Source organism: Periplaneta americana, chromosome 12 (genome assembly GCF_040183065.1).
Source record: "Periplaneta americana isolate PAMFEO1 chromosome 12, P.americana_PAMFEO1_priV1, whole genome shotgun sequence".
Lineage (NCBI taxonomy): Eukaryota > Metazoa > Arthropoda > Insecta > Blattodea > Blattidae > Periplaneta > Periplaneta americana.
This window is the reverse complement of record NC_091128.1, coordinates 150,410,838-150,431,208: the sequence shown is the minus strand read 5'-3', so window position 1 is coordinate 150,431,208 and position 20,371 is coordinate 150,410,838. Positions and strand designations below refer to the sequence as shown.

The 20,371-nt window shown below is 34.7% G+C and overlaps 1 protein-coding gene across 6 annotated transcripts in view; it reads left to right on the top strand.

The window, feature by feature from the left end:
• Nucleotides 1–20,371, top strand: part of LOC138710993 (zinc finger and BTB domain-containing protein 11-like) — a 55,831-nt gene that overhangs the window by 21,459 nt on the left and 14,001 nt on the right. For 4 of the 6 annotated variants that reach the window (XR_011335334.1, XM_069842264.1, XM_069842265.1 and 1 more), the window contains 4 exons: nucleotides 210–318; nucleotides 2,541–2,773; nucleotides 5,423–6,031; nucleotides 7,617–7,803. Coding sequence is in view for 5 of the 6 variants with exons in the window: in XM_069842264.1 (XP_069698365.1) it covers nucleotides 210–318; nucleotides 2,541–2,773; nucleotides 5,423–6,031; nucleotides 7,617–7,803 (1,138 nt within the window). In the remaining variant the exon portion in view is untranslated. Of the gene's footprint in view, nucleotides 1–209; nucleotides 319–2,540; nucleotides 2,774–5,422; nucleotides 6,032–7,616; nucleotides 7,804–8,047; nucleotides 17,981–20,371 lie in introns of those variants that run through there. The other 2 variants (XM_069842262.1, XM_069842261.1) reach the window with 1 other exon arrangement.

Genomic DNA, 20,371 nt, shown 5'->3' with positions numbered 1-20,371 from the left:
AGGTGCTATCTGTCTTTTGTTTTCCTACAAGTCCCTGTAAAATAGTCAGAAATTCCATGTGTGTTTTACATGAATAATATTTCTATTATTTCTGAAGTTATAAATTGGGGCCAGCATAAGGACTGGTAAACTTTTTCTTCTCAATAAGTATGTAACTTCTTATTATAATTTGGAATTTAGATAATGCTGTAAATATTTTTTTGTCCTAGATTATAGATGATGTACTGTTTTACGGGCAAAAACTTCCAAAAAAAGTAATTGCAGAGAGAGAGCAACAGCGAGAAATATTACGGAGTGTTCATATTGAAGAAAGTACAGGTAATTGAATGAAATAAAGTATACTTCCGAATAAATAAATATATTTACTCATATGTAACACCTGTTCGGTATTTATAGTAAATTATGAAACATTGTTATGCTTATACAGTAAAATCCCTAGTATCCAGCACCCAAATAACTGGCAATACCAAAACAACGACACTTTTGGCTAGGCCAAAAAAAAAAAAAAAGTCATTCATGCGAAAGGGAAGAGATAGACAAAGATGTGAGTGGTTTTCGTGGATTTCACATGCCACATATTGTGTTTAATCTTTACATTGTTCACACGTGAAAACATAGACAGAGAACCATGTTATGTCCCTGGAGTAGATCGGGTAGCATCAGTAAGTTGCCGCTTGGGCCTTGTAAACAATGTGCAGAGATGATATCTTTAAATTTACCACTTGAACTCGCCTGTTTCAAGGGGGTGTTGGATGAGTATAAATATAAAAGTGTGAAATTCTCTGTTCCTACAGCGTGTAAAAGTTTTATTTGTGCGATAGATAGAATCATGGCTACTACCACTGAGGGCAAGAGGAAGATCCTCACACTGAAGCAAAAGTTTGAATTACTCGAGAAAGTGAAGAGAGGAGTTAATAGATCCAAATTAATGGACGAATATAAAGTTGGGAATTCAAATTTATACAGTATAAAAAACAATGCAGTCAACTCAGATAATTAATAAGTAACACTGAATTTACGAAAGTTGCGGAAAATCATTAGTTTTAGCTGTTATTCTACATAGAACTATCATTAACCTAAAATTTTATATCTGTTTTTGTTCAGTACAACTAATTGAAATATGTACAATTCATATCTGTTTAACTGTTTCCGAAGTGGTATAATCTTTAACTTCTTTTTGCAAGTTGCAGCAAATAATTTTTCAGTCCTGATTTTGAGTAATCTACTGTGATACTTTTTAGAATTTATTGATGAAAGTTCCCATTATTCCACTTATTTTTTTTTAGACAATTCGTTTTGTATAGTTTTGTGTAGAATACCATATTATTCATGTGTTTTATTTTCTTTAAGCTATAAGTAAGTCTTTCTTTTCTTGTCATGTCTTTAACTTTCTGACGGAATTTAGACTGACTTATTAATGTTCGTTTGTTCTGCCAAGGAGGTTTTTTGCGACTTTAAGTGCATTATTTTTTAATAGTTTAAATTTTAATCGAGTTCATTACATATCTTCAAATTTAAACATATATTTTTAGTTACAGTCTCTTTTGATACAAATATTAACATATTTTTTCGAATACCCTGCACTCTCTAATAAGCCATGCACCTCACTTTTGAAAGAAAAAAAGACAGAAATTACAAAAATAAAAACTTTAACTAATGTATTCATGAAAAATTAAAAACAATTAAACATAAATACAGTTCAGTTAACAATAAATTTTATCCTGGAACTCCACCCTCTGATGAAACTTTCATTTGCATAATATTTGCAGGCTGTAGTACGATTTCCATATTTCTCTGCATTTTGGATAATTTTAAGTCTTTTGCTGCAAGTAAAGGATTGCAATCTCATACGTTTAGTGGTATTCATTTTCAAAATTGAAAATATAAGATGCACAAACTATACACTTATCACACTTGAACTTGATTCTGACACTTACTGCTAATCCAAATACCATTTAACAATGTTAACTATTGAAATACCCGCATGCGCTACCACTTTAGGAGTTGTGGAGAAGGAAAATCTGGCAATGTTACCAACTTCATTTTGAATAAGCCATGCATCCATATATTTTACTTTTATATTTCAGAAAAAGTATTCGAGAAAATATGATATATCTTTACTTCTTCAACAAGTTTTATATTCATCTTCGTATCTTGGCTTCTTTTCATTCTCTTGTCATACTATTAATTAGAATTTTGTCAGTACTATGTTATGATCATTCCCAGCCAATGCCCTTTGTATATAAACATTTACTTTTATGCTCTCTTGCACCTACCCAATATCGTCTTGCAGCTCAGTTTCAAGTTTGTATGTTAAACATATTTACATCTGGAATTTGCAAAGGTACATTATATCTTCAAACATAAATACATAATTACATAGTTTGCTTGTGCCGAAGTCATTCTTAGTTGGATACATGCATGCTTTGAAAGGTCACTGCTAGAATTCAATGCTTTGTTTATGAAGGACATTGTCACATATTATTCTGAAATTTTATTTTGATTAAGTTTATTTACATTTCCTTTTTATTTTTCAATAGGTGTCCACTTGGGTTTAAAAAAGATGTACATGGGTATTAGCAGATATTATTTCTGGAAAAGATTGTATGTTGATGTAGCAAATTTTGTGAGACAATGCAAACAATGCTCGGAAACTGCGGACATACAGTCTAATGCCAATGAAGTGCAGAAGGAGCAGCAAACTGAAAATAGTGATAATCCTGTTGAAGATAAGACTGCAGGCAACGGAAGTACAAGTAAAGTGTGGCAAAAGGTGGGTTGGTATCTAACTTCTGATACATTTGAAATGTTTATGACATTTAAAATAATTCAACATGTAATGATTTTATTTTCAGTCTAAATGAGTTCTCAAAAATAATATTTCATTTTAAAAACAAATTATTACACTTACATGTATAACACTTATTATTACGATAAATGAAGGCTGAAAATGGGAAGTGCTGAAAGTACAAAACATGAAATTATCGGGAAACACGAAGGAAAAAAAAAAATTGATCTAAATGAGGGGTTGGAAGGCAATGGTGGATCATTAATGTTTAGGTGAGGGGTTTGGACTTTTTCCATTGCTGGTTGTCACAATCAAAAAATTAAGACACAACTTTTCGAAGGGTGGTTCTCCCTTCGTCTTCAGGTGGAAGGAAGGAGAGAAAGGAAAAAAACCTACTGTTGGGATCGTTATGTACAGCTATTCTGTATGACTGATCGTTGATTCCTGGCTTCGGTGGAGATTCTAATTAAAAAAAGCCCGAAGTCATTAGCAGTATGTTGGCACTAAACCAAATGGAATAAAAAAGATGGGTGTGAAGTGGCTAAAAATTGATAAAAGACACACAAAAGGTGGGGGCGGGGAACTAAAAAATGAACAAGTGTTATGATACCACGATAGAAAATAAAAGAGAGATAAAAAAGGAAAAAACTAGTTACAAAGGACATGATAAAAAACTACTACTGCTACCTAGCGGTAGCAGACATTACTACTAACTACTAGGTTGAGTTGTCTAATGGTGGAGATGACCCCAGATGGTCTACGTGGTGTTGGTGACAGCATTCTTCCCCTTGTATTGAATATTTCTGATGTCTTGTTCAACTATGAGTAACCAAATATCCGGAAGAATTAGACTAGGTTGACTAATGGCATTGTCCGAAAAACTCATATGTCCGGCTTCCTTATATTTCCTCTGTGTCAGAGAACGCTCAGTTTGTAGGACTGAAGTATTTTCTCACTTTATTTTGTGTCTGGATTCAAAGCTGTGTTGTACTATTCTTGATTTATCTATTAGGCATTGTTTGAAGTTGTACTTGTGCTCCTTAATTCTTGTGGACAGAGGTCTGCTCGTTTCACCTATATACACGCGACCGCATTCACACGGAATGTTATAAATGCAGTCTCTGGTATCCATGTCATTAGGTTTGGGTTTGTTGTTGGACAGGATTCGGCTGAGTGTACTCTCTGATTTGAAGACCGCTCTGATGTTATATTTCTTGGAGATTTTCTTGAATTTTTCGGAGGTGCTTTTTACATATGGGATAACTATGGTACTCCTTCCTTCCACCTGAAGACGAAGGGAGAACCACCCTTCGAAGCGTTGTGTCTTAATTTTTTGATTGTGACAACCAGCAATGGAAAAAGTCCAAACCCCTCACCTAAACACATAAAACTTGTTATTACAAATCATTTGTACGTAATTAAAATGGAAATTCTTATAGTTTCACATCACTTTTAACCCCTCATTTGAAATATCTGTGAATAATTAAAGTGTCTACCATATTACTTTACATTAATTAGAAAAACAGTTATATATTCATTTCTTGTGATGTTACACTTATGTTTTGTTATACATGTAGAATTTATACTATGTTTTATTTTTACTTGATGGCATGGTTACTAATATAATACTTAATGTGAGGTTATTTCATTTGTATTTGTGCAAAATTTTATATATGTACTATACATACATAGTGTTCTGGCAAATGATAGTCTTTAACTGCAAACCCAGGATTCTCCAATCTTTCCTATTTTTTATATAGATATATAACTTATAGGGAAGAGGCATATTTTTAAATCCTTAATATTTCTTATTGTTCTTAATGTTTCGTGTTTGTTTTTATAAAGGATGAAACATCTGTAAACCATGTACGAATGTGTGTAATATTTCAGTGTCTTGCTTTGGCAGTCAGTCTGCTCTTTACCTATCAGGTCACACTAATCATAAATCAACTGAAGATTAAAAGAAAAAAGTAGATGCTCAAATAAAATATAATTAAAAAAAACTTTTCAATCTTTCTGATATTCTCCATAGGAAGTCGTTCTGTTCCATTGTAAACCAGCTATGATTGGCTTACTTCTCACTTCAAAATGATTGAAATTGTTACAAGATGAGACTGTCTTTTATATATTGTGTGTATATATATCAAATTGTAACTGAATGCAAACTGGGAAGTCGGTAGTGATGTTTCAACATTTTATTTTATTTACTTTTTTTTTTTTTTGCTTGTTTTGTTTATAATGTTTTTTGTGTATGATAAGTGACATTGTCAAGATTTTTAAAAATAATTCAATACAAGTGTTAAATGTTTAATGTAATTGGCCTGTATAATGTTAATGTATTTAAATTGTTATGTTATGTGTTTTTTCTATGTGGTTAAATTTTGGAATGAATTTTAACTTTAATAATAATACGAAAGTTTGATAGAAATATAAAATAATTTGGAACCATGTATTAATTGGTGTATCAAAATAGTAACACCGAACACAAGAATACTTTATAAAATCATAGCAAAAAGTTAATATAAAATGAATTTTAATTGGTATAACCTATATAATGATACGTTTTCTGAATGCGAATAAGATTATGGTTATTATATAATCGATATTACGTGTATTTATTTATTTTCTTTTTAGGTGGAATTAAAGCTGTTTGGACCTTACCCAAGAACTGTACTGCACAATGAGTTCATTATTACAATTGCAGATCCATTCTCTCACTGGCTTGTTGCACGTCCTATTTCAGACAGCAATGATGCCAACCATATTGCTGATTTTGTCTATAAAACTTTTTGTACATTTGGATTTGCGAAATGCAGTGTTGTCGACATTCCACAAGAAGTTCTCGAAATGATACAATCTAAATATGAGGAATGTATTTCAAGATTAAGGGATACTTTGTTAACTTGTGGTTTAATGGTGCCACATCTTGTATCTTCGTGTAGTACTGCAGTAAGCAGCTTACATCCATTAATTTCTGAGAATCTCAGTCAATGCTCCTGGGTTGGCAAACTTCTCAATGATTTTGTTGAAGCCAATCACTCTTCGTGGGATTTGGAATTAGAGAGATTTCTCTTTGAGTGTTGCACTACTTCTAATGCAGAATCACCATCTCCTTTCACTATAATGTTTGGTCGCAGCCCTGTTAGTTGTTTGGAGGAAGAAGATAAAGAGAATAGAGTAGGAAAAGAGAAACCTGTTGAAGTCCTATCGAAGAGGAGAAGGTTACAAAGTAGTATACTGCAAGTAAGTAACATCGATTTTCTTTGGAGTCAAAGTATATTGTTAGGTACATAAATTAGTAATTAATATGCAATGTAAAAGTTCTACTTTAGTGAATTTATGCAAGACATTGGTAGATTATTTCAAGAATATATGCTGGCAATACAGTTAATTTAGTTGAAATGAAAATAATTTGATTTACTGTAATACTATAGGGCCTATACAGTTTTAACCATATTTCGTAATGTCTGTTGCTGTAGCTGAGATGTCATACTGACCATGATTGCTGTAACCAAGTTCAACTGTATTACTTTCTAATTAGAGAAGGTATTATATTTTATCTTTTTTTTACAATTTATTCACATATTCCTGTGTCCAGTTATTTTTCACAATGCAAGTACTTTGTCCCTTATTTTATTTCTCCAGTTTTCCCCACTAACTCATTGTCCTCTGATTCTTTTTTTCATTCATTGAATTTCGTATTCCTTCCATTCAAGTAGTACAGGGTTTTCCCTATTTTATTCTTCCATTTGATGTCCATTTCAAAACTCTTCTTGAAATTCATGACAGCCCTTCAATATGTCTTTATTATTTTAGTCGTTTTTGTTGTATATATTCGTTGATAAAATTATATATATATATATATATATATATATTCTTTTTTCTTTTTTCAAATAACCTCATATCTAATTTTATCTCTTCTAAATACCATCACTTCTCCAAAATCCAAATTCGTTTCTGTTGCCATACATTTTAAACTGGTTTTTAATTCCATGTGGTTTCTGCTTCGTTTGTTATGCTTTTATGGTGCTATACATGGAGAGGCAGAAGCCAGGTTACATAGGAATAGTTACAGTATGTTCAGTATGAAAACCATCTGATTTAATGCATGCCTCAGTTTGATGCTCCTAGTTGCGTAAAACTAGTGTTAGTGTGGTGGGAATGATTTGTGACTTGGCTTCTGTGGTCCGATGTTTGGTCCATACTATTAATTTTCTTAGCATACATGATGGCGTCACAAGTAAAAATCCATAGATGTTAGGTCTGGTGACCATGGTGGCAATTCAACAGGACCTTGACGACATATCCACCATCCTGGAAACTGTTTGTCTAACCACAGATGAACTTGGTGACCATAAGGGAGTGGGGCATCGTCTTGTTGAAAGATGTCGGGAAAATTCCCTTGTTCATTCAGGACACTCGGGAAAGCACTCTCTCTTCAAACATTTCCTTGTACCTTTCAGCAGTTAGATTACCTTCGATGAAAAAAAGCCCAACTGCTATTCCCCTTATGTCACACCAAACCATCAACGTTCCTGTCTTTGCATTTTACATTGAAGTTTATATCTAATACCGCCAATTTTACCTATTGACTTCGCCATTACTGCAAAAATTGGCTTTATCACTGAATAGAATGGAAGAAAAAAACAAACAATTTTCCTGTGTAAACTGACTTCTGCCTCATTCTGTGGTGTTTCTTTAGAGCTCCATCTTTTAAATAGATTCAATTTAATATAAATATAACTGATCTTTCCAGTTTAATTATCATTTATTTTATCATCTTGTTTCCATTAATATATTATAATGTAATTTATCCTTTTGCTTTCAGTGTCGGCATTGTGAAGATGTTTTTACATCAAAGATATCATTTCGTATTCATCAGAGAAAACATACGGAGGAAGCTCGTCGTCAGGGTATTCTTGAAGGACAAGAACCTCATGAATCTGTAACAGAAAGAGAGAAAAAGTTGCTAAAAAGAACCATTATGAAGAGGAGGCAGAAGCTGCTTAAGCAGGGTGAGTAAAGGTAACTTCATTATTTTGTTGCAGTCCCTATATTTGTGGCATGCAAGCTGTGTAGTTGAAGCATTGAGATTTTGAAGGGAACGAGATCTATGGAGATATGCCAAGGAAGGGTGAGGTGGGTAAATAACTTTTTGAAAGCTGAGTATATAACTTGTGCTATTTAAGCTTGAGATTTATTCTTTTCTTTCTTGGCAGATATAACTATCTCCATGGTTTCTTTCCCTTCTTTGTGTAGGAAATACAGATCATAGAGAGAGATTGGTGATGATTGCCAATCAGAAGTTGCACCCCGGCCAAGAATCTTTACCTAAAGACAAACGTCGAGCAGAACTTCAAGCATCTACAGTAGCTGCGGTAAAGAAACTCCTGGCTTCGACAAAGGAGGAGCGCAGGCGGCGTGGAAGGTACCACAAGTATTCTGCAGAGCTTCAAGAAGAAATGGCTCGCTATGCTACGGAGCATGGTAACCTGGAGACTGTTCGTCATTTCTCCCAACGAATGGGTACAACAGTGAGTGAAAGTACAGTGCGCAATATTGTTAAGTTGTATCGTGCTTTTACTCCAGGACTTAAAGAAGAAATTGGTCGTTTTGCAGTACGTTTTGGTGTAGAAATGGCTTGCAGTCATTTTACAGAAAGATTAGGCCAGCAAGTGCGTCGAGGGTTGGTGCGTAAATTCAAGAAATTGTATTTGAGTCATCATCCTGATGTTGAAGGTAAGCAGACTAACACTAACAAGGACAGAGGGACAAGTAGTAGTACCGGTACTGGTAGTGTAAAGCAGAAAAGTATGTACACAAACGAACTGAAGGATGAGATAGGCTCTTACGCTTGCCAATTTGGTATTCCTATGACTGTAGAACACTTTGCTCAAAAGTTGTCTCCGCCTCCTAAAGAGAGTACAGTACGCAAATTTCGTAAGTTGTATTTGGATAAACACCGTGGTACCCAGCAGGTGTCTTTGTTGCAACAGCAGTTGCAGATTGCCGGTAATGTTACTGTTCAGGAAACAGCTGCACCTCCATCGACACAAACGATTGATATCTTACATGCCTCTTTGAACATCCTGAATAATGCTCAAATTAATGGACCAACTACAGTAGTGTATAACACTCCATTTCAGTCGGCCACACTACCACACATTCAGTCTACCAACCATATCGTTCCTGCCTCTCACACTGCTAGTTCTGTGCCCTTAACATTTCATCCTGTCAATAATGGGGGTGGAACTGGCTCTACTAACTTAACATATCAACAACAAACACCTATTACCGCGTCAGTCATAATGAACCAAAGTGGTGTCACTTTTAATCAAAACTCTGTCCCTTTACAGACTTTCCATCCATCTCAATCAATTTATTCATCATACAACAACCAAGGACATTCGGAAAATAACACTACAGTTCCTTTATCACACAAAACTGTCACGTCTGTACCTCTTACATTAGCACAGGCCCAGCAATCTATGCCACAAGTTTCTGCCACAACTCATCCTCACTCAGCAATTCCGACTATTACAGTTGCAATAGCTTCTCATAATCAGCAACAGTTTCAACAAGTTTCAAACAATTCTGTAGTGGTGCCTCATCAATCACATACGAATGGTCAGGGAAACCTGGGTTCCCAACAGTCTATTTTAGTGTCCCATGAACAGAATGGCACAACAGTTGTTCAGCAGTTGGTGGCATCATCTCTTCCACATCACTTAAGACAGCATCAAGTTCAGGAGCCTCAACAGTCACAGCAGACAGATCTTCGACAATCGTTGTCTGATGACATCATAAATAGTAGCCTGACCAATTCTGCTTCAGAACATCTAGTGCCATCTCACTCCCAAGTACTCATGCAGCAACCATCAGTGATGACAGATTCTCTGATTGTTGAACAATCTGCAGCAATACCAAATCATTCTCAGATGATAGGACATCAGAATCTAGAGTCTCCTACATTTGTTCATACGTTAAACAGTGATGCTTCATCTCTTCCGTTCGATACTTCTGGTTCTACATTGATAGCAAATAGACATGGCACATATTCTACTAGAGCATCAATTAAAGGTGACATTTCTGTATCGGTAGAGAAAGAATCACATCTTGAAACATCGGTAACTCAAGATATACCTATCACAATCCAGACACAGGAAACTCAGACTCCACGAGATTCTGACGATGTTGTTATCAGTGTTATACCTCAAGAAATTTCAGAGAGATTGAAGAGTGATCAGATTGCACAGTTATCGGAAACTGAAGCTACATCTAACACGGAAGCTAGATGTTATGAACAAGAAACCAAAGTAATCCATGTAGTGAAGGTAGACTGTAGTATGGAAGAAGATGCAGATGATCTTTCATGCACCGAAGAGAAGCCTAAAAAGAAGAAGAAGAATAGCACTCGTGGTAGTACTACGAAAAAAAAGAAGTCAGGGTCAGTGATTGGGCAGAAACGAGGGAATTATACTGTTTATAGTCCAGAAATCCGTGCAGAAATGGGGAAATTCGCAGCTGAGCACGGAAGTCAGCGGGCTTGTCAGTATTTTAAATCAGTTCTTGGCCATGACGTTCCCGAAAGTACTATTCGCGGACTGAGGGATAAATATCTACTGAAACGTGAGCATTGTGGGAGCAGTCCGAGTGGAAACAAAGAAGTAACTTCCCTCGGTTACGCCCCTCGTGGTCGACCTATGAGGTTAGGTAAATATGACGAAGTGGTTCAGGAATGTATTAGGGAACTTATCAAATCAGGAGAGCGGGTGTCGTCTTTCCTTGCAATTGCAACCGCTAAACAAGTACTGATGCAATATGAGCCTGAACTCTTGGAAGAGAATGGTGGCAAAGTTAAGCTCAATGTTACTTGGGCGAAATCATTCCTGAAACGCATAGGAGTACAAAACAATTCGTAAGAAGGATGCTTTTCATGATTGATACAAAGCATTTGAAATGCTATGCTATTGCTCAATGCTGTAACTGCAATGTGATATTTTACATATAATATTTAAACAGGTAGTAAGTAGCAAATGTGTGTGGAAATTACTTTAGGTATTTAATGTTACAAATGAAGCAAGTAGACTACTAGTAAAAGTTGTACAGTAGTATACTCCAGTATACTATGGGTACACTTACATTCCTAAATAAAAAAAAAAATATGAGTGAGATGTTACATTTGGAACGTCTACATTGTGCGGGTAAATGCCGCAGAACATAATACAATAGAAGTCTGATATAACATAGTTCATGGGGGCATATTTCACCCCTGCATTATAGCTTAACTGCGGTATATTGGAAAGTGACCTATAGAGTACGTCTAACAAGCAAATATTCTGATGGGGACAGATAAAAAAGTTAAAATTTTTTTTCCACCATGTTAATAATGTCAAAAGAAGTGCTTATACAAATTTTGGCCACTCGACCACAATTACGAGGCCGTAAAAAAATAGTTCGTCAGGGGCTGTTAACAGAAAGAAAACACTATTTCATTGGAAAAACACAGCAATTGTTGATCTAATTTTTTGCTTAACTTATAGACCAATGGTTCTGAAACTTGTTAACACTGCTAACCTCCTTTGCACAGATCAGTATTTTCGCGGACCCCTTCAAAGTTGTCAGTGGGATGATGGGTAGTTTAGATTTTGGGTTGTCATTGTCAGTGAGTTGCAAGGCAGTTGTCCCTTGAACAATGAACACTGTGCAGGAACAAATAGTGTGCATTAAATTTTGCCTAAAAAAACAATAGAAATGTGAGAGAAATGCTGGAAGTGTTGATCAATCACTGCTTTTAGTGAACATTACTTGAGTCGTGCATATATTTACGTGTGGCACAATAGAGAGGTTTAGATAATGTCAAAGAGTCAAGTAAAGATGATCCTTGTTTTGGGTGGCCCTCGACATCTCATACAAACAAAAAAAAAAATTCAACAGATGCGCGAAAAAATTCTCTCTGATCGACGATTAACAATCTGGGAGATTGCTGAAGAATTAAGTATATTGTACGGAACTTGTCAGACTATATTGATCGAGGCGAGGATTTGAACATGAGACATGTTGCTACAAAAATGGTGCTGCGAATTTTGTCAGGTTTTTTGTCCCTGAGTGTTAATATGGAAAGATATACAATATTGACTGCTAGAGTAGATCTGTGTTAGTAGTCTTACATAATTACTAGCACTTACTTTTTTGGAAGGTCCCCTATACGTAACAGAAATAGATCATTTTTTAACATATCTTCTGCGGTTACTGCCTCAGTGTTTTGCTTCTCTATTTCACACTGTATTCCCATGTTGTTTACGTTTGTGGGAAAATCTCGGCAAAGACTTCTACCTCTTTTCTGACGTCCACTTGAAATAACAGACTCATGCGTTGTTAAAATTGTGAAAACTTCATCAAACAGGGTTGGATTTTACAAATCTGGCTTTCAGGCATAGTTCTCTATGAAGCTGACTTGAATAATTTCAAGGGAAAAATTTATTCAAGGGAAAAATTATTCCTGGGCCTGGTATCAAACCCAGGACCTTTGGCCAAGCGCGCCAACGCTCTACCGACTGAGCTACCCAGGAACTCTACCAGACCCCGTGTATAATACACGTTACTATTCGTTAACAGAAAACGACAAATTTAAGTCACACAGAAAGTGTGCACTCAATAGTGGGTCTCTGACATCTTGTCAACCCACTTGAGGTATGTGGATAAAAAGGGGAATAATTGAGCTGGTGTCTGGTGGAGTTCCTGGGTAGCTCAGTCGGTAGAGTGCACTCAGTCAAAGGTCCCGGGTTCGATGCCTGGCCCCAGAACAATTTTTCTCATGAAATTATTTATGGTTGGATTTAATTCACATTCCGTCACTTTCACAGTAGTAGTGCATTCTACCACTGATTATGACCTTCCATCGTGCAATGTGTGAAATGGTTGCCTGTTAAAGGAACTCAATAGTTGTTATGGCCAATTTCAACCAGTTTTTCACTGGAGACATCCTGTAGAAATTCACAGCTATAACAGAAAAAAAAAACTTATTTAGAGAATGTACCCTATATTACATATTAAAACACGTGCGTTTGAGTGGAGGTTGTAATAATTAAACACAACTGACAGCTACACTCATTATTATTGCTTTAGGTCTACTAAAATATGACAGTTATTGTTACCGTACTTTGTGGCAGTGGCGGCCGCTGATCATGTTGCAGCGTTGTGCAACGACCAAGTTTTTCCCGCACATTAAAATTTTGTTTATATTAAATAACTAAACAGATTTTAAGTTTCCTTCTCGTCCAATTTAAATATATACATTTTTTTATTTATATATCATTCAAGAATTCGAGTATAAAGTAATCAGCATTTATAAAATTCATCAAATTGTGAACACTTCAGAAGTGGTCGTTGTGTGGCTCAAGCAACAGCCAGATTCGTGTAGCGGCTGGTATTGAAGGTAGGTTCAGTTCAGAGTTCCCTATCCCAGCAGTTGACACAGTTGGTCGCGGCAAAGCTCTTGCAACAACCGGAAGCAAATAGTTCTTGTATTTGCCCTTAGATTGCAGAAGTGACCATTCCGAATGGACACATTCGCTGGATGAATAGTGACTTGAGACGAAATTTTCAGATTTTTTCCGAGTCTTCGTTTCTTACGTGGTTTCTCACTTCCTGACTTCCTGTTTCCTGACCAACGTGTAGCTAGGTGAGCACGTGGTCCAGTCGTTTTATAATCATGTGAAATCGATTTAATTCTCTCTTAAATATTTAGTTTTTGTTGGAATTTAAATAATTTTATGTGAATTGTGCTGCATAATACAATTTTTTTTATTGGATGTGATATTTTCGTCAAGTTTGTGACATAGGTACGTAGGCATATAACATTATGAATTTTGTAAGTTGTTTAAAAAACAGGAACTTTTCTGGAGTTTAATGAGTTTTATGTGAAATGTGGTAGTTATCACAATTTTTATAGTGCATTGTGAAGTGATGTTTTCTTCAAGTTTGTGATATACATGCGTTTACCTTTACGAATTCTGTAAATAGTTTACAAAACAAGAACCTCTCTGTACTTTCTGACGAAGAAAAATAAAAAAATTAAAGAACTTGGTACACCATTGCCTGATCTAAATATTGTCCAGACAGTTACTACGGGGAAAAGACAGTTCAAGGGAATTTTTAGAAATTTACAGTAATCATGACTGGCTTTGTGGTTATGAAGTGAAAAACGCACTGTTTTGTTTTCCGTGTATTTTGTTTGATGGGGAACAGTCGTGGACAAGAATGGGCATTACTGATATTAATCGTTTAAGTACCAGGATTGGATTAAAATGTTCATGACCATGTATTGATAAAGGTAACTAATTCTACCCCACTCATCACAGAAAGTGCAACACCTAGACACAAACTTCACCGGCCGCCACTGCTTTGTGGACAAATGATTTTGGTGTTCTTAGGGATTCCCCTGAAAGAATTGCAAGGTTTGAAGACATCAAATCTACTGAAAAGTTTCTTACTCAAAGTTCTCTTCGTCCTCTTTGTCCAATTGGGAGGACTGTGCGATTTGTGTCAGTGCACTTTTCGACAATTATTCAGCTGTGCTTGAGTTCCTTGATGAATTGCCAGAATCAACTGATGATTGTGCTTCCAAAGGCCAGGGTCTGCATGATTCGTTTCTAAAAGGCTTCGTATCTTCGCACATCTTGTGTTTGACGTGATTTTTTCACTCCTAGAGAAGAACAAAGTATTACAAAAACTAACATCGACTTTCAATAATACACAAAATGCTGCTATAGTTGTAGTCAGTACACTGAAGGTAAAGAGGAGAGCGAATTTGACAATTTATGGTCACACACTGTGGAGGAAATTCAAGAGTTAAAGATTACTGAGCTCACACTTCGAGTTCGCAAAATTTCCATGAGGTTTGAACATTATGAAAAACCTACAGAAATGGTGAGAGCCATATATTGTATTACCATTTCCGAAATTGAACTGATTTATTTTGAAATTAATGTTTGTTTTTTCGAATGAAAGTTAACTTCTCCCGAAAATGAGGTTGAAAAAGTAAGTTATAGATTGAAAATTATATCGACTTTGAGGGATTGTGGATCGCTTTTTCTCCTTCACACAGACAGATAGTAAAACATATTCATACAAATTCATTATTATGAATGTAGTTAAAATATGTTCATGAGACCTGAAAGCTGGTATTACTATTTTTCATGATTCCTGTGTATTAGTTTTTCCATTTGCTAATGCGAAGAAAGTATCAGTTTAATTAAGAGATAGCATAGAAATGGATATGTGGATGACTCTTTTAAAGGTAGCTTTTTAGTTTTATTTAAAAATGCCAGAATATTGCAGATGTCTTCCATTTTTGTAAATGCTGCATTGTGAATCTTAAAGGATGAAGTCTCTTCTCTGCTGATATCTTACCAGATTCGAATTATATTAAAATGTCGTAAAACATACAGAATAATTCACTGCATAGTTAACTCCAATATAGAATATATTTCTCTGTATTTTAATTTGGTTTGAATGTGGAAATATAAAGAAACCCAATAATATAATGTGACCAGAATTTCTGAAGCTCAAAACCAGACACTTACTAATATTACAGCTTCACAGAAAACTCTTTCTCCTAATATTAGTGTCCATTAGCTGTTGCATAATTTGCTTCCTATTCGAACATACAGTACTGAATCATTCTGTATTTTAAGTAAGTCTACATATACAAAACTTCCGAGATGATATATAGTTATTAAAAACTAATTGTATATTAGCATTTAATTGTGTATTGAATTTCAGAGTCTCATATTGAAGCAGCATGTTCTGTACAGTTTTAATTACTCCTATGACATTTTTGTATTTGTATACTTGGTTGTGGTAAATTAAAAGTAAAAAACTCTAGTCATTTTCAGATATATTAATATTATGTACTGAGCAGCCACGGTGGTCTAGTGGCTAGAGCACTGGACTTATAATCCTGTGGATCTGGGTTCGATCCCTGGTGTACCCCAGATTTATAACTTGTGTTGGGCAAGCTTGTGGTCCAGGTAACACTGGGGTTTTCTCTGAGAACTCTGGTTCCTCTGTGGCATCCCAACAAATCTCCATCACCTTATCTCATCGCGGGTGTAGCATAAACCATGGTGCACCCTGGGCAACGATTCTGTCAGTAAATTGGTCTACACAACTGGCTTCATATGGGTGAATGACGAACAGTCAAGTACCCACCATTAGTAAAAACAAAAAAAAAAGTATTATGTACTTTGTATTATTGCTATTAAGGAACACTTGGCTAATATTGAATAGAAATGTATTATATCCATGTTAATACTCTTACAGATAATAAAACATGTTGGTGCTGCTGTGATTTCTGACATTTCATTTATATTCATTTGTATTCTTCAATTACTATATATTTGCAATGTTTAATTTGTTGTATGCCATTGATCTTACACCAGCTGGGTTCTTTGAGATGTGAAACAAATAAACAATTATGTGAAGTATACAGGTTGTATCTAAATTGGTATCAAATATTTCGGGGACGTGTTCTTAACATCAAAACAATTAAAAAAGTTAATAACATGGGTCTGAAAACCATTCGTTAGGGAGTTATTAAAGGATTTGTCCCTTCATTGACCGCTGATTGTTTGATGGTTTTTTGTTTGTTTGTATTTTGTAGAGAGAAGAAATCAGAAGAAAATGCATTCTGTGAGTGAACAGAACGAAATTATTTGCATCATTTAATTAATGATGTGCTTCTGGACGTCATCCAACGAATGTGTTTTAACACGATGCTGTTCCAGCTCATTTCAATCTGATAGTTCGTAATTTTTTTAAGGATCGATTTCTCCAAAGATGTATTGGTCGAAGGGGATTCATTGCATGGCCTGCTCAATCGTCTGATTTGAATCCAATGGATTTCTTCGTCTGGGGACATTAAAGTCCCTGGTTTATGCGACTCCTGTACTTAATGTTGATATTCTGAGAGCGTATCCAAACTGGATTTCACGAAATACGAAACACTCCAGGAATTTTCAACAGAGCACGCCAGAGCATGTAACGCAGGTTTAGGGGACACTTCGAAGCAGGAGGAAGCCACTCCGAGCAATTTTTGTAACATTAAATTTTGTCTTGTAACTCTGAAATAAATTATTTTGAGACCAATGTTCATATGAAAGTTTTGTAATATTTTGGTGTTAGGAACATGTCCCCGAAATATTTGACACCAATTTAGATACACCCTGTATAATACATCATAAGTAGATTAATTAAACTTACAAGCATAAACAGTTCATCATTAATTGTTTATGCTCGACCATGCCGAAATGTAGTAATTATACACCTGGTAGCAGCCCTTTAATGGACCTCATTAAAGTACACCTTTCATTAAAGTTCAGGTGTTCCACCAATCAGAAAATACCATTGTAGCAATATGAAAGCGCAAGTATAGATTATTCTCGGATATGCAATCGAAAGACAACTAGTTCTGTTACTATAATAATTAGCGTTAATTGTAAATAATATTCAAATAAATTCAATTTGTCATCTCGTTTTTCAATGTCTTAATTCAATTTCAAGGTTATATCAAGAATAATGTTTATTTTACTCTCTAGATTATATCAAGGTCAATGTCGACATTTGTTTCTCGGAAAAAATCAATACTTTCGCGTCGCGCACATCTCACAGTTTACGAGGTATTGCACAAGGTCAGTTCCGCTCCTCAGTCAGATAAGGCTAACATGAATACTTATGAATAATTTCAAGTTAGAAATATGGTCGAGCATAAAAAGTCGTATGAAACTTGACTATAATGGTAATTAAGACGCTTGTATGAAAATTATTAAACTCGCTTGCGCTCGTTTCATAAACATACTCGCATCTTAATTACTACCATTATAGGCTCGTTGCATAATGTACTATTATAGTTCTCTTTTACACAAATGTATATTATAATACATGTTCATGACTCTTCAGTATCTCCTTTGACAATTACTTACGTGCAATAATCCAAACACTTTACTACTTGGTAAGCACTTAGCTCATCCACAGTTCCTTAAATTGAATCCTTCTGAATCAGGACACGGTACTTACTGTCAGGGGGGTTTAACTCTTATGATGGAAGTATGTCCTCATAGAAGTTTCTTAGTTTGCTGCATTGAGTCAGAGTGTGGTAGATGTGTTCCAATGGAAATTATGGCATTATATATATATATATATATATATATATATATTAAATCAACTAACCCGAATCACGAAGTGAAGTGTGTAGGCATTGGATTCACAATATTAAATTTACAAGCGATTTTTGGTAGAAGTTATGTTAATGTAGGAGTTATGTGTAACCAAAACTTTAAATTTAATTATCTCAAAAAAAATTTCTACGTTTTCAATGACTATTCATTCTATTTCTCAGTGGTTAAAGTTAGAGTGATGAAACTTGGCATACTTATTCATTAATATCTCTGTTGTGAAATGGAGCATTTGATTGGCTGTATTCAATGTAGTTTTATTGCTAGAGAACTATACACAAAGCAATATTATTCTTTTTATTAATGTGTGAACATTGAAGGAATTATATTTTTTTTTATAAATGAACAAATTAGAATACAGCATTACTAATGCTCCATTGCACAATATGTAGTGTTACCTTTAAGGAAAAATTAGATTAATATTATTATTATTATTTTTTTTTTTTAGAAATAGGATTTTCATTAAGAAAATTTAAAACAAGAAAAGAAAAACAAAATAAGTTTAATGTTTTTTATGAGGAAAGGTTGAAATTTACAATGTGTGATTATGATACTTTATACATATTCAATAACAATTTCAATTCTCTAGCTAAAGAATTATGGATTTTAGAAAACATACGAAATGTAGAAGCCAGACCCGGCCAAATGATTTCTGGCCTCAGGAACAAATTTTACTGCAAGACAGGTCTATATACGTACAGTACATCATAAAATGTTTTCAAATACTTCTACAATGCTACATGCTTCATTCAAATACATAATATGTTAAGTATATAAAAACATAAAATTTGACTGAAACCCAGCCTCACTTGCCTCAGCCAATCGGCCACCACTGTTTCATTGACAAATTACATAAATAGTTTAAAGATGAAATTATTTCAGAACAAGCTTTCAGAACTTTACTTGGTATGTCATCATATTGAGGGGAAATTTATGTTTTTAGGTGTTTTATCACATATATAATTTTTCCTTTTTTTATATTGGCCTGGAAAGCCATTTTATATATATATATATATATATATATATATATGAAATAATCGATTGCAGTACCTTCTACATAATCATAAGTTGTCAGTGATATTTGTTATAAAAGTGTTAAAGGAATTTGCAATAGAATTTGGATTCTGTACCTTTATAATCATTGAATTAAGTAAGTAAAATGTTTTCATTCTGATATTGATATTTGTTATTTGATATTGACCGTTTCATGTTAGTATCTGAATTTTGTATTTTCTTATTCAAATACAGGATGGGCCAAAGAAACGGGAGATTTTTAAATAGTGAAATGAAACTTTTTATATATATTGTATTCAATTAACTTTTATTACCGATATATAAAAATATAGAATATACTATCTATGCCATTTGCATGTAACCATTACTTGAAAATAACGTTGGTATCCTCAAAGAAATATGGCCCAATAATCCCTTTAGAAGAGACAGCACTCCAAACGGTTACCTCCTGTGAGTGTAGTTGCATAATGCCGAAAGTTACGTTTATTTACGAAGTTATTTAAGTGAAAGTGGGCTTCATAAATTGGAAAGAGCATTTTCATCATTTTCGATCTCATTCAAAAATCTTTCACAAAAAATGACACGATTTATTTAAGTCCTGGTGATTTAATTTATGCACAATTTGCAATTTGTATGGTGAAATTTTAAATCTCTATTCAGTATTCGTCATACACTAGAGCGGCTCATGTTAAGTGTCAGAGCATGTCTGGTGTCGGACTACTTACTGAAGCAAGTCTAACAGTCTCAATATTTTCAGGAATACGAACAGTTTTTTTCTTTACTTGGAGCTTTCTTCTTTAGTGCTGAGCCTGTTTCTTCTAAATTGTAAACTTAGGTTTTAATCGCATGTGAAGAGGGCACAGTATCATGATGAGAGATTTGAAAGTGGTGGCAAAACTCCCTATGAGCAGCTTCTGCACATTTACCATTTAGACAGTAAGATGTTACCACAGTCTAGTATATACAGTCACGAAGCTTGAGTTGTAAGGGTGCTAGGAACAATTGACTGTGCCAGTACTATTTCACATTGCCTGTAATGAGGTGATATTAGCGATCCTAGTGGTTAGCAACTATCTATGTATGTATATTTACTATGTATTGAGCTTCGTGACTGTATAAACTATACTTGTTTTTTTGAAAGATGGGACATAACAGTTAAGTGGCCGAACTTGGAACTACAGTGCTATGTTGCCAATATGGACTACCACGCTGCTAGCTGATGGAAGGTATCAATTGACGTTACGATGGCTGACATTAAAACATTAATTGACAATTGACGCAAAGGTAAGAAAACAATACAAAAATCGACAGAGAATCAAAGACGAAACGTACC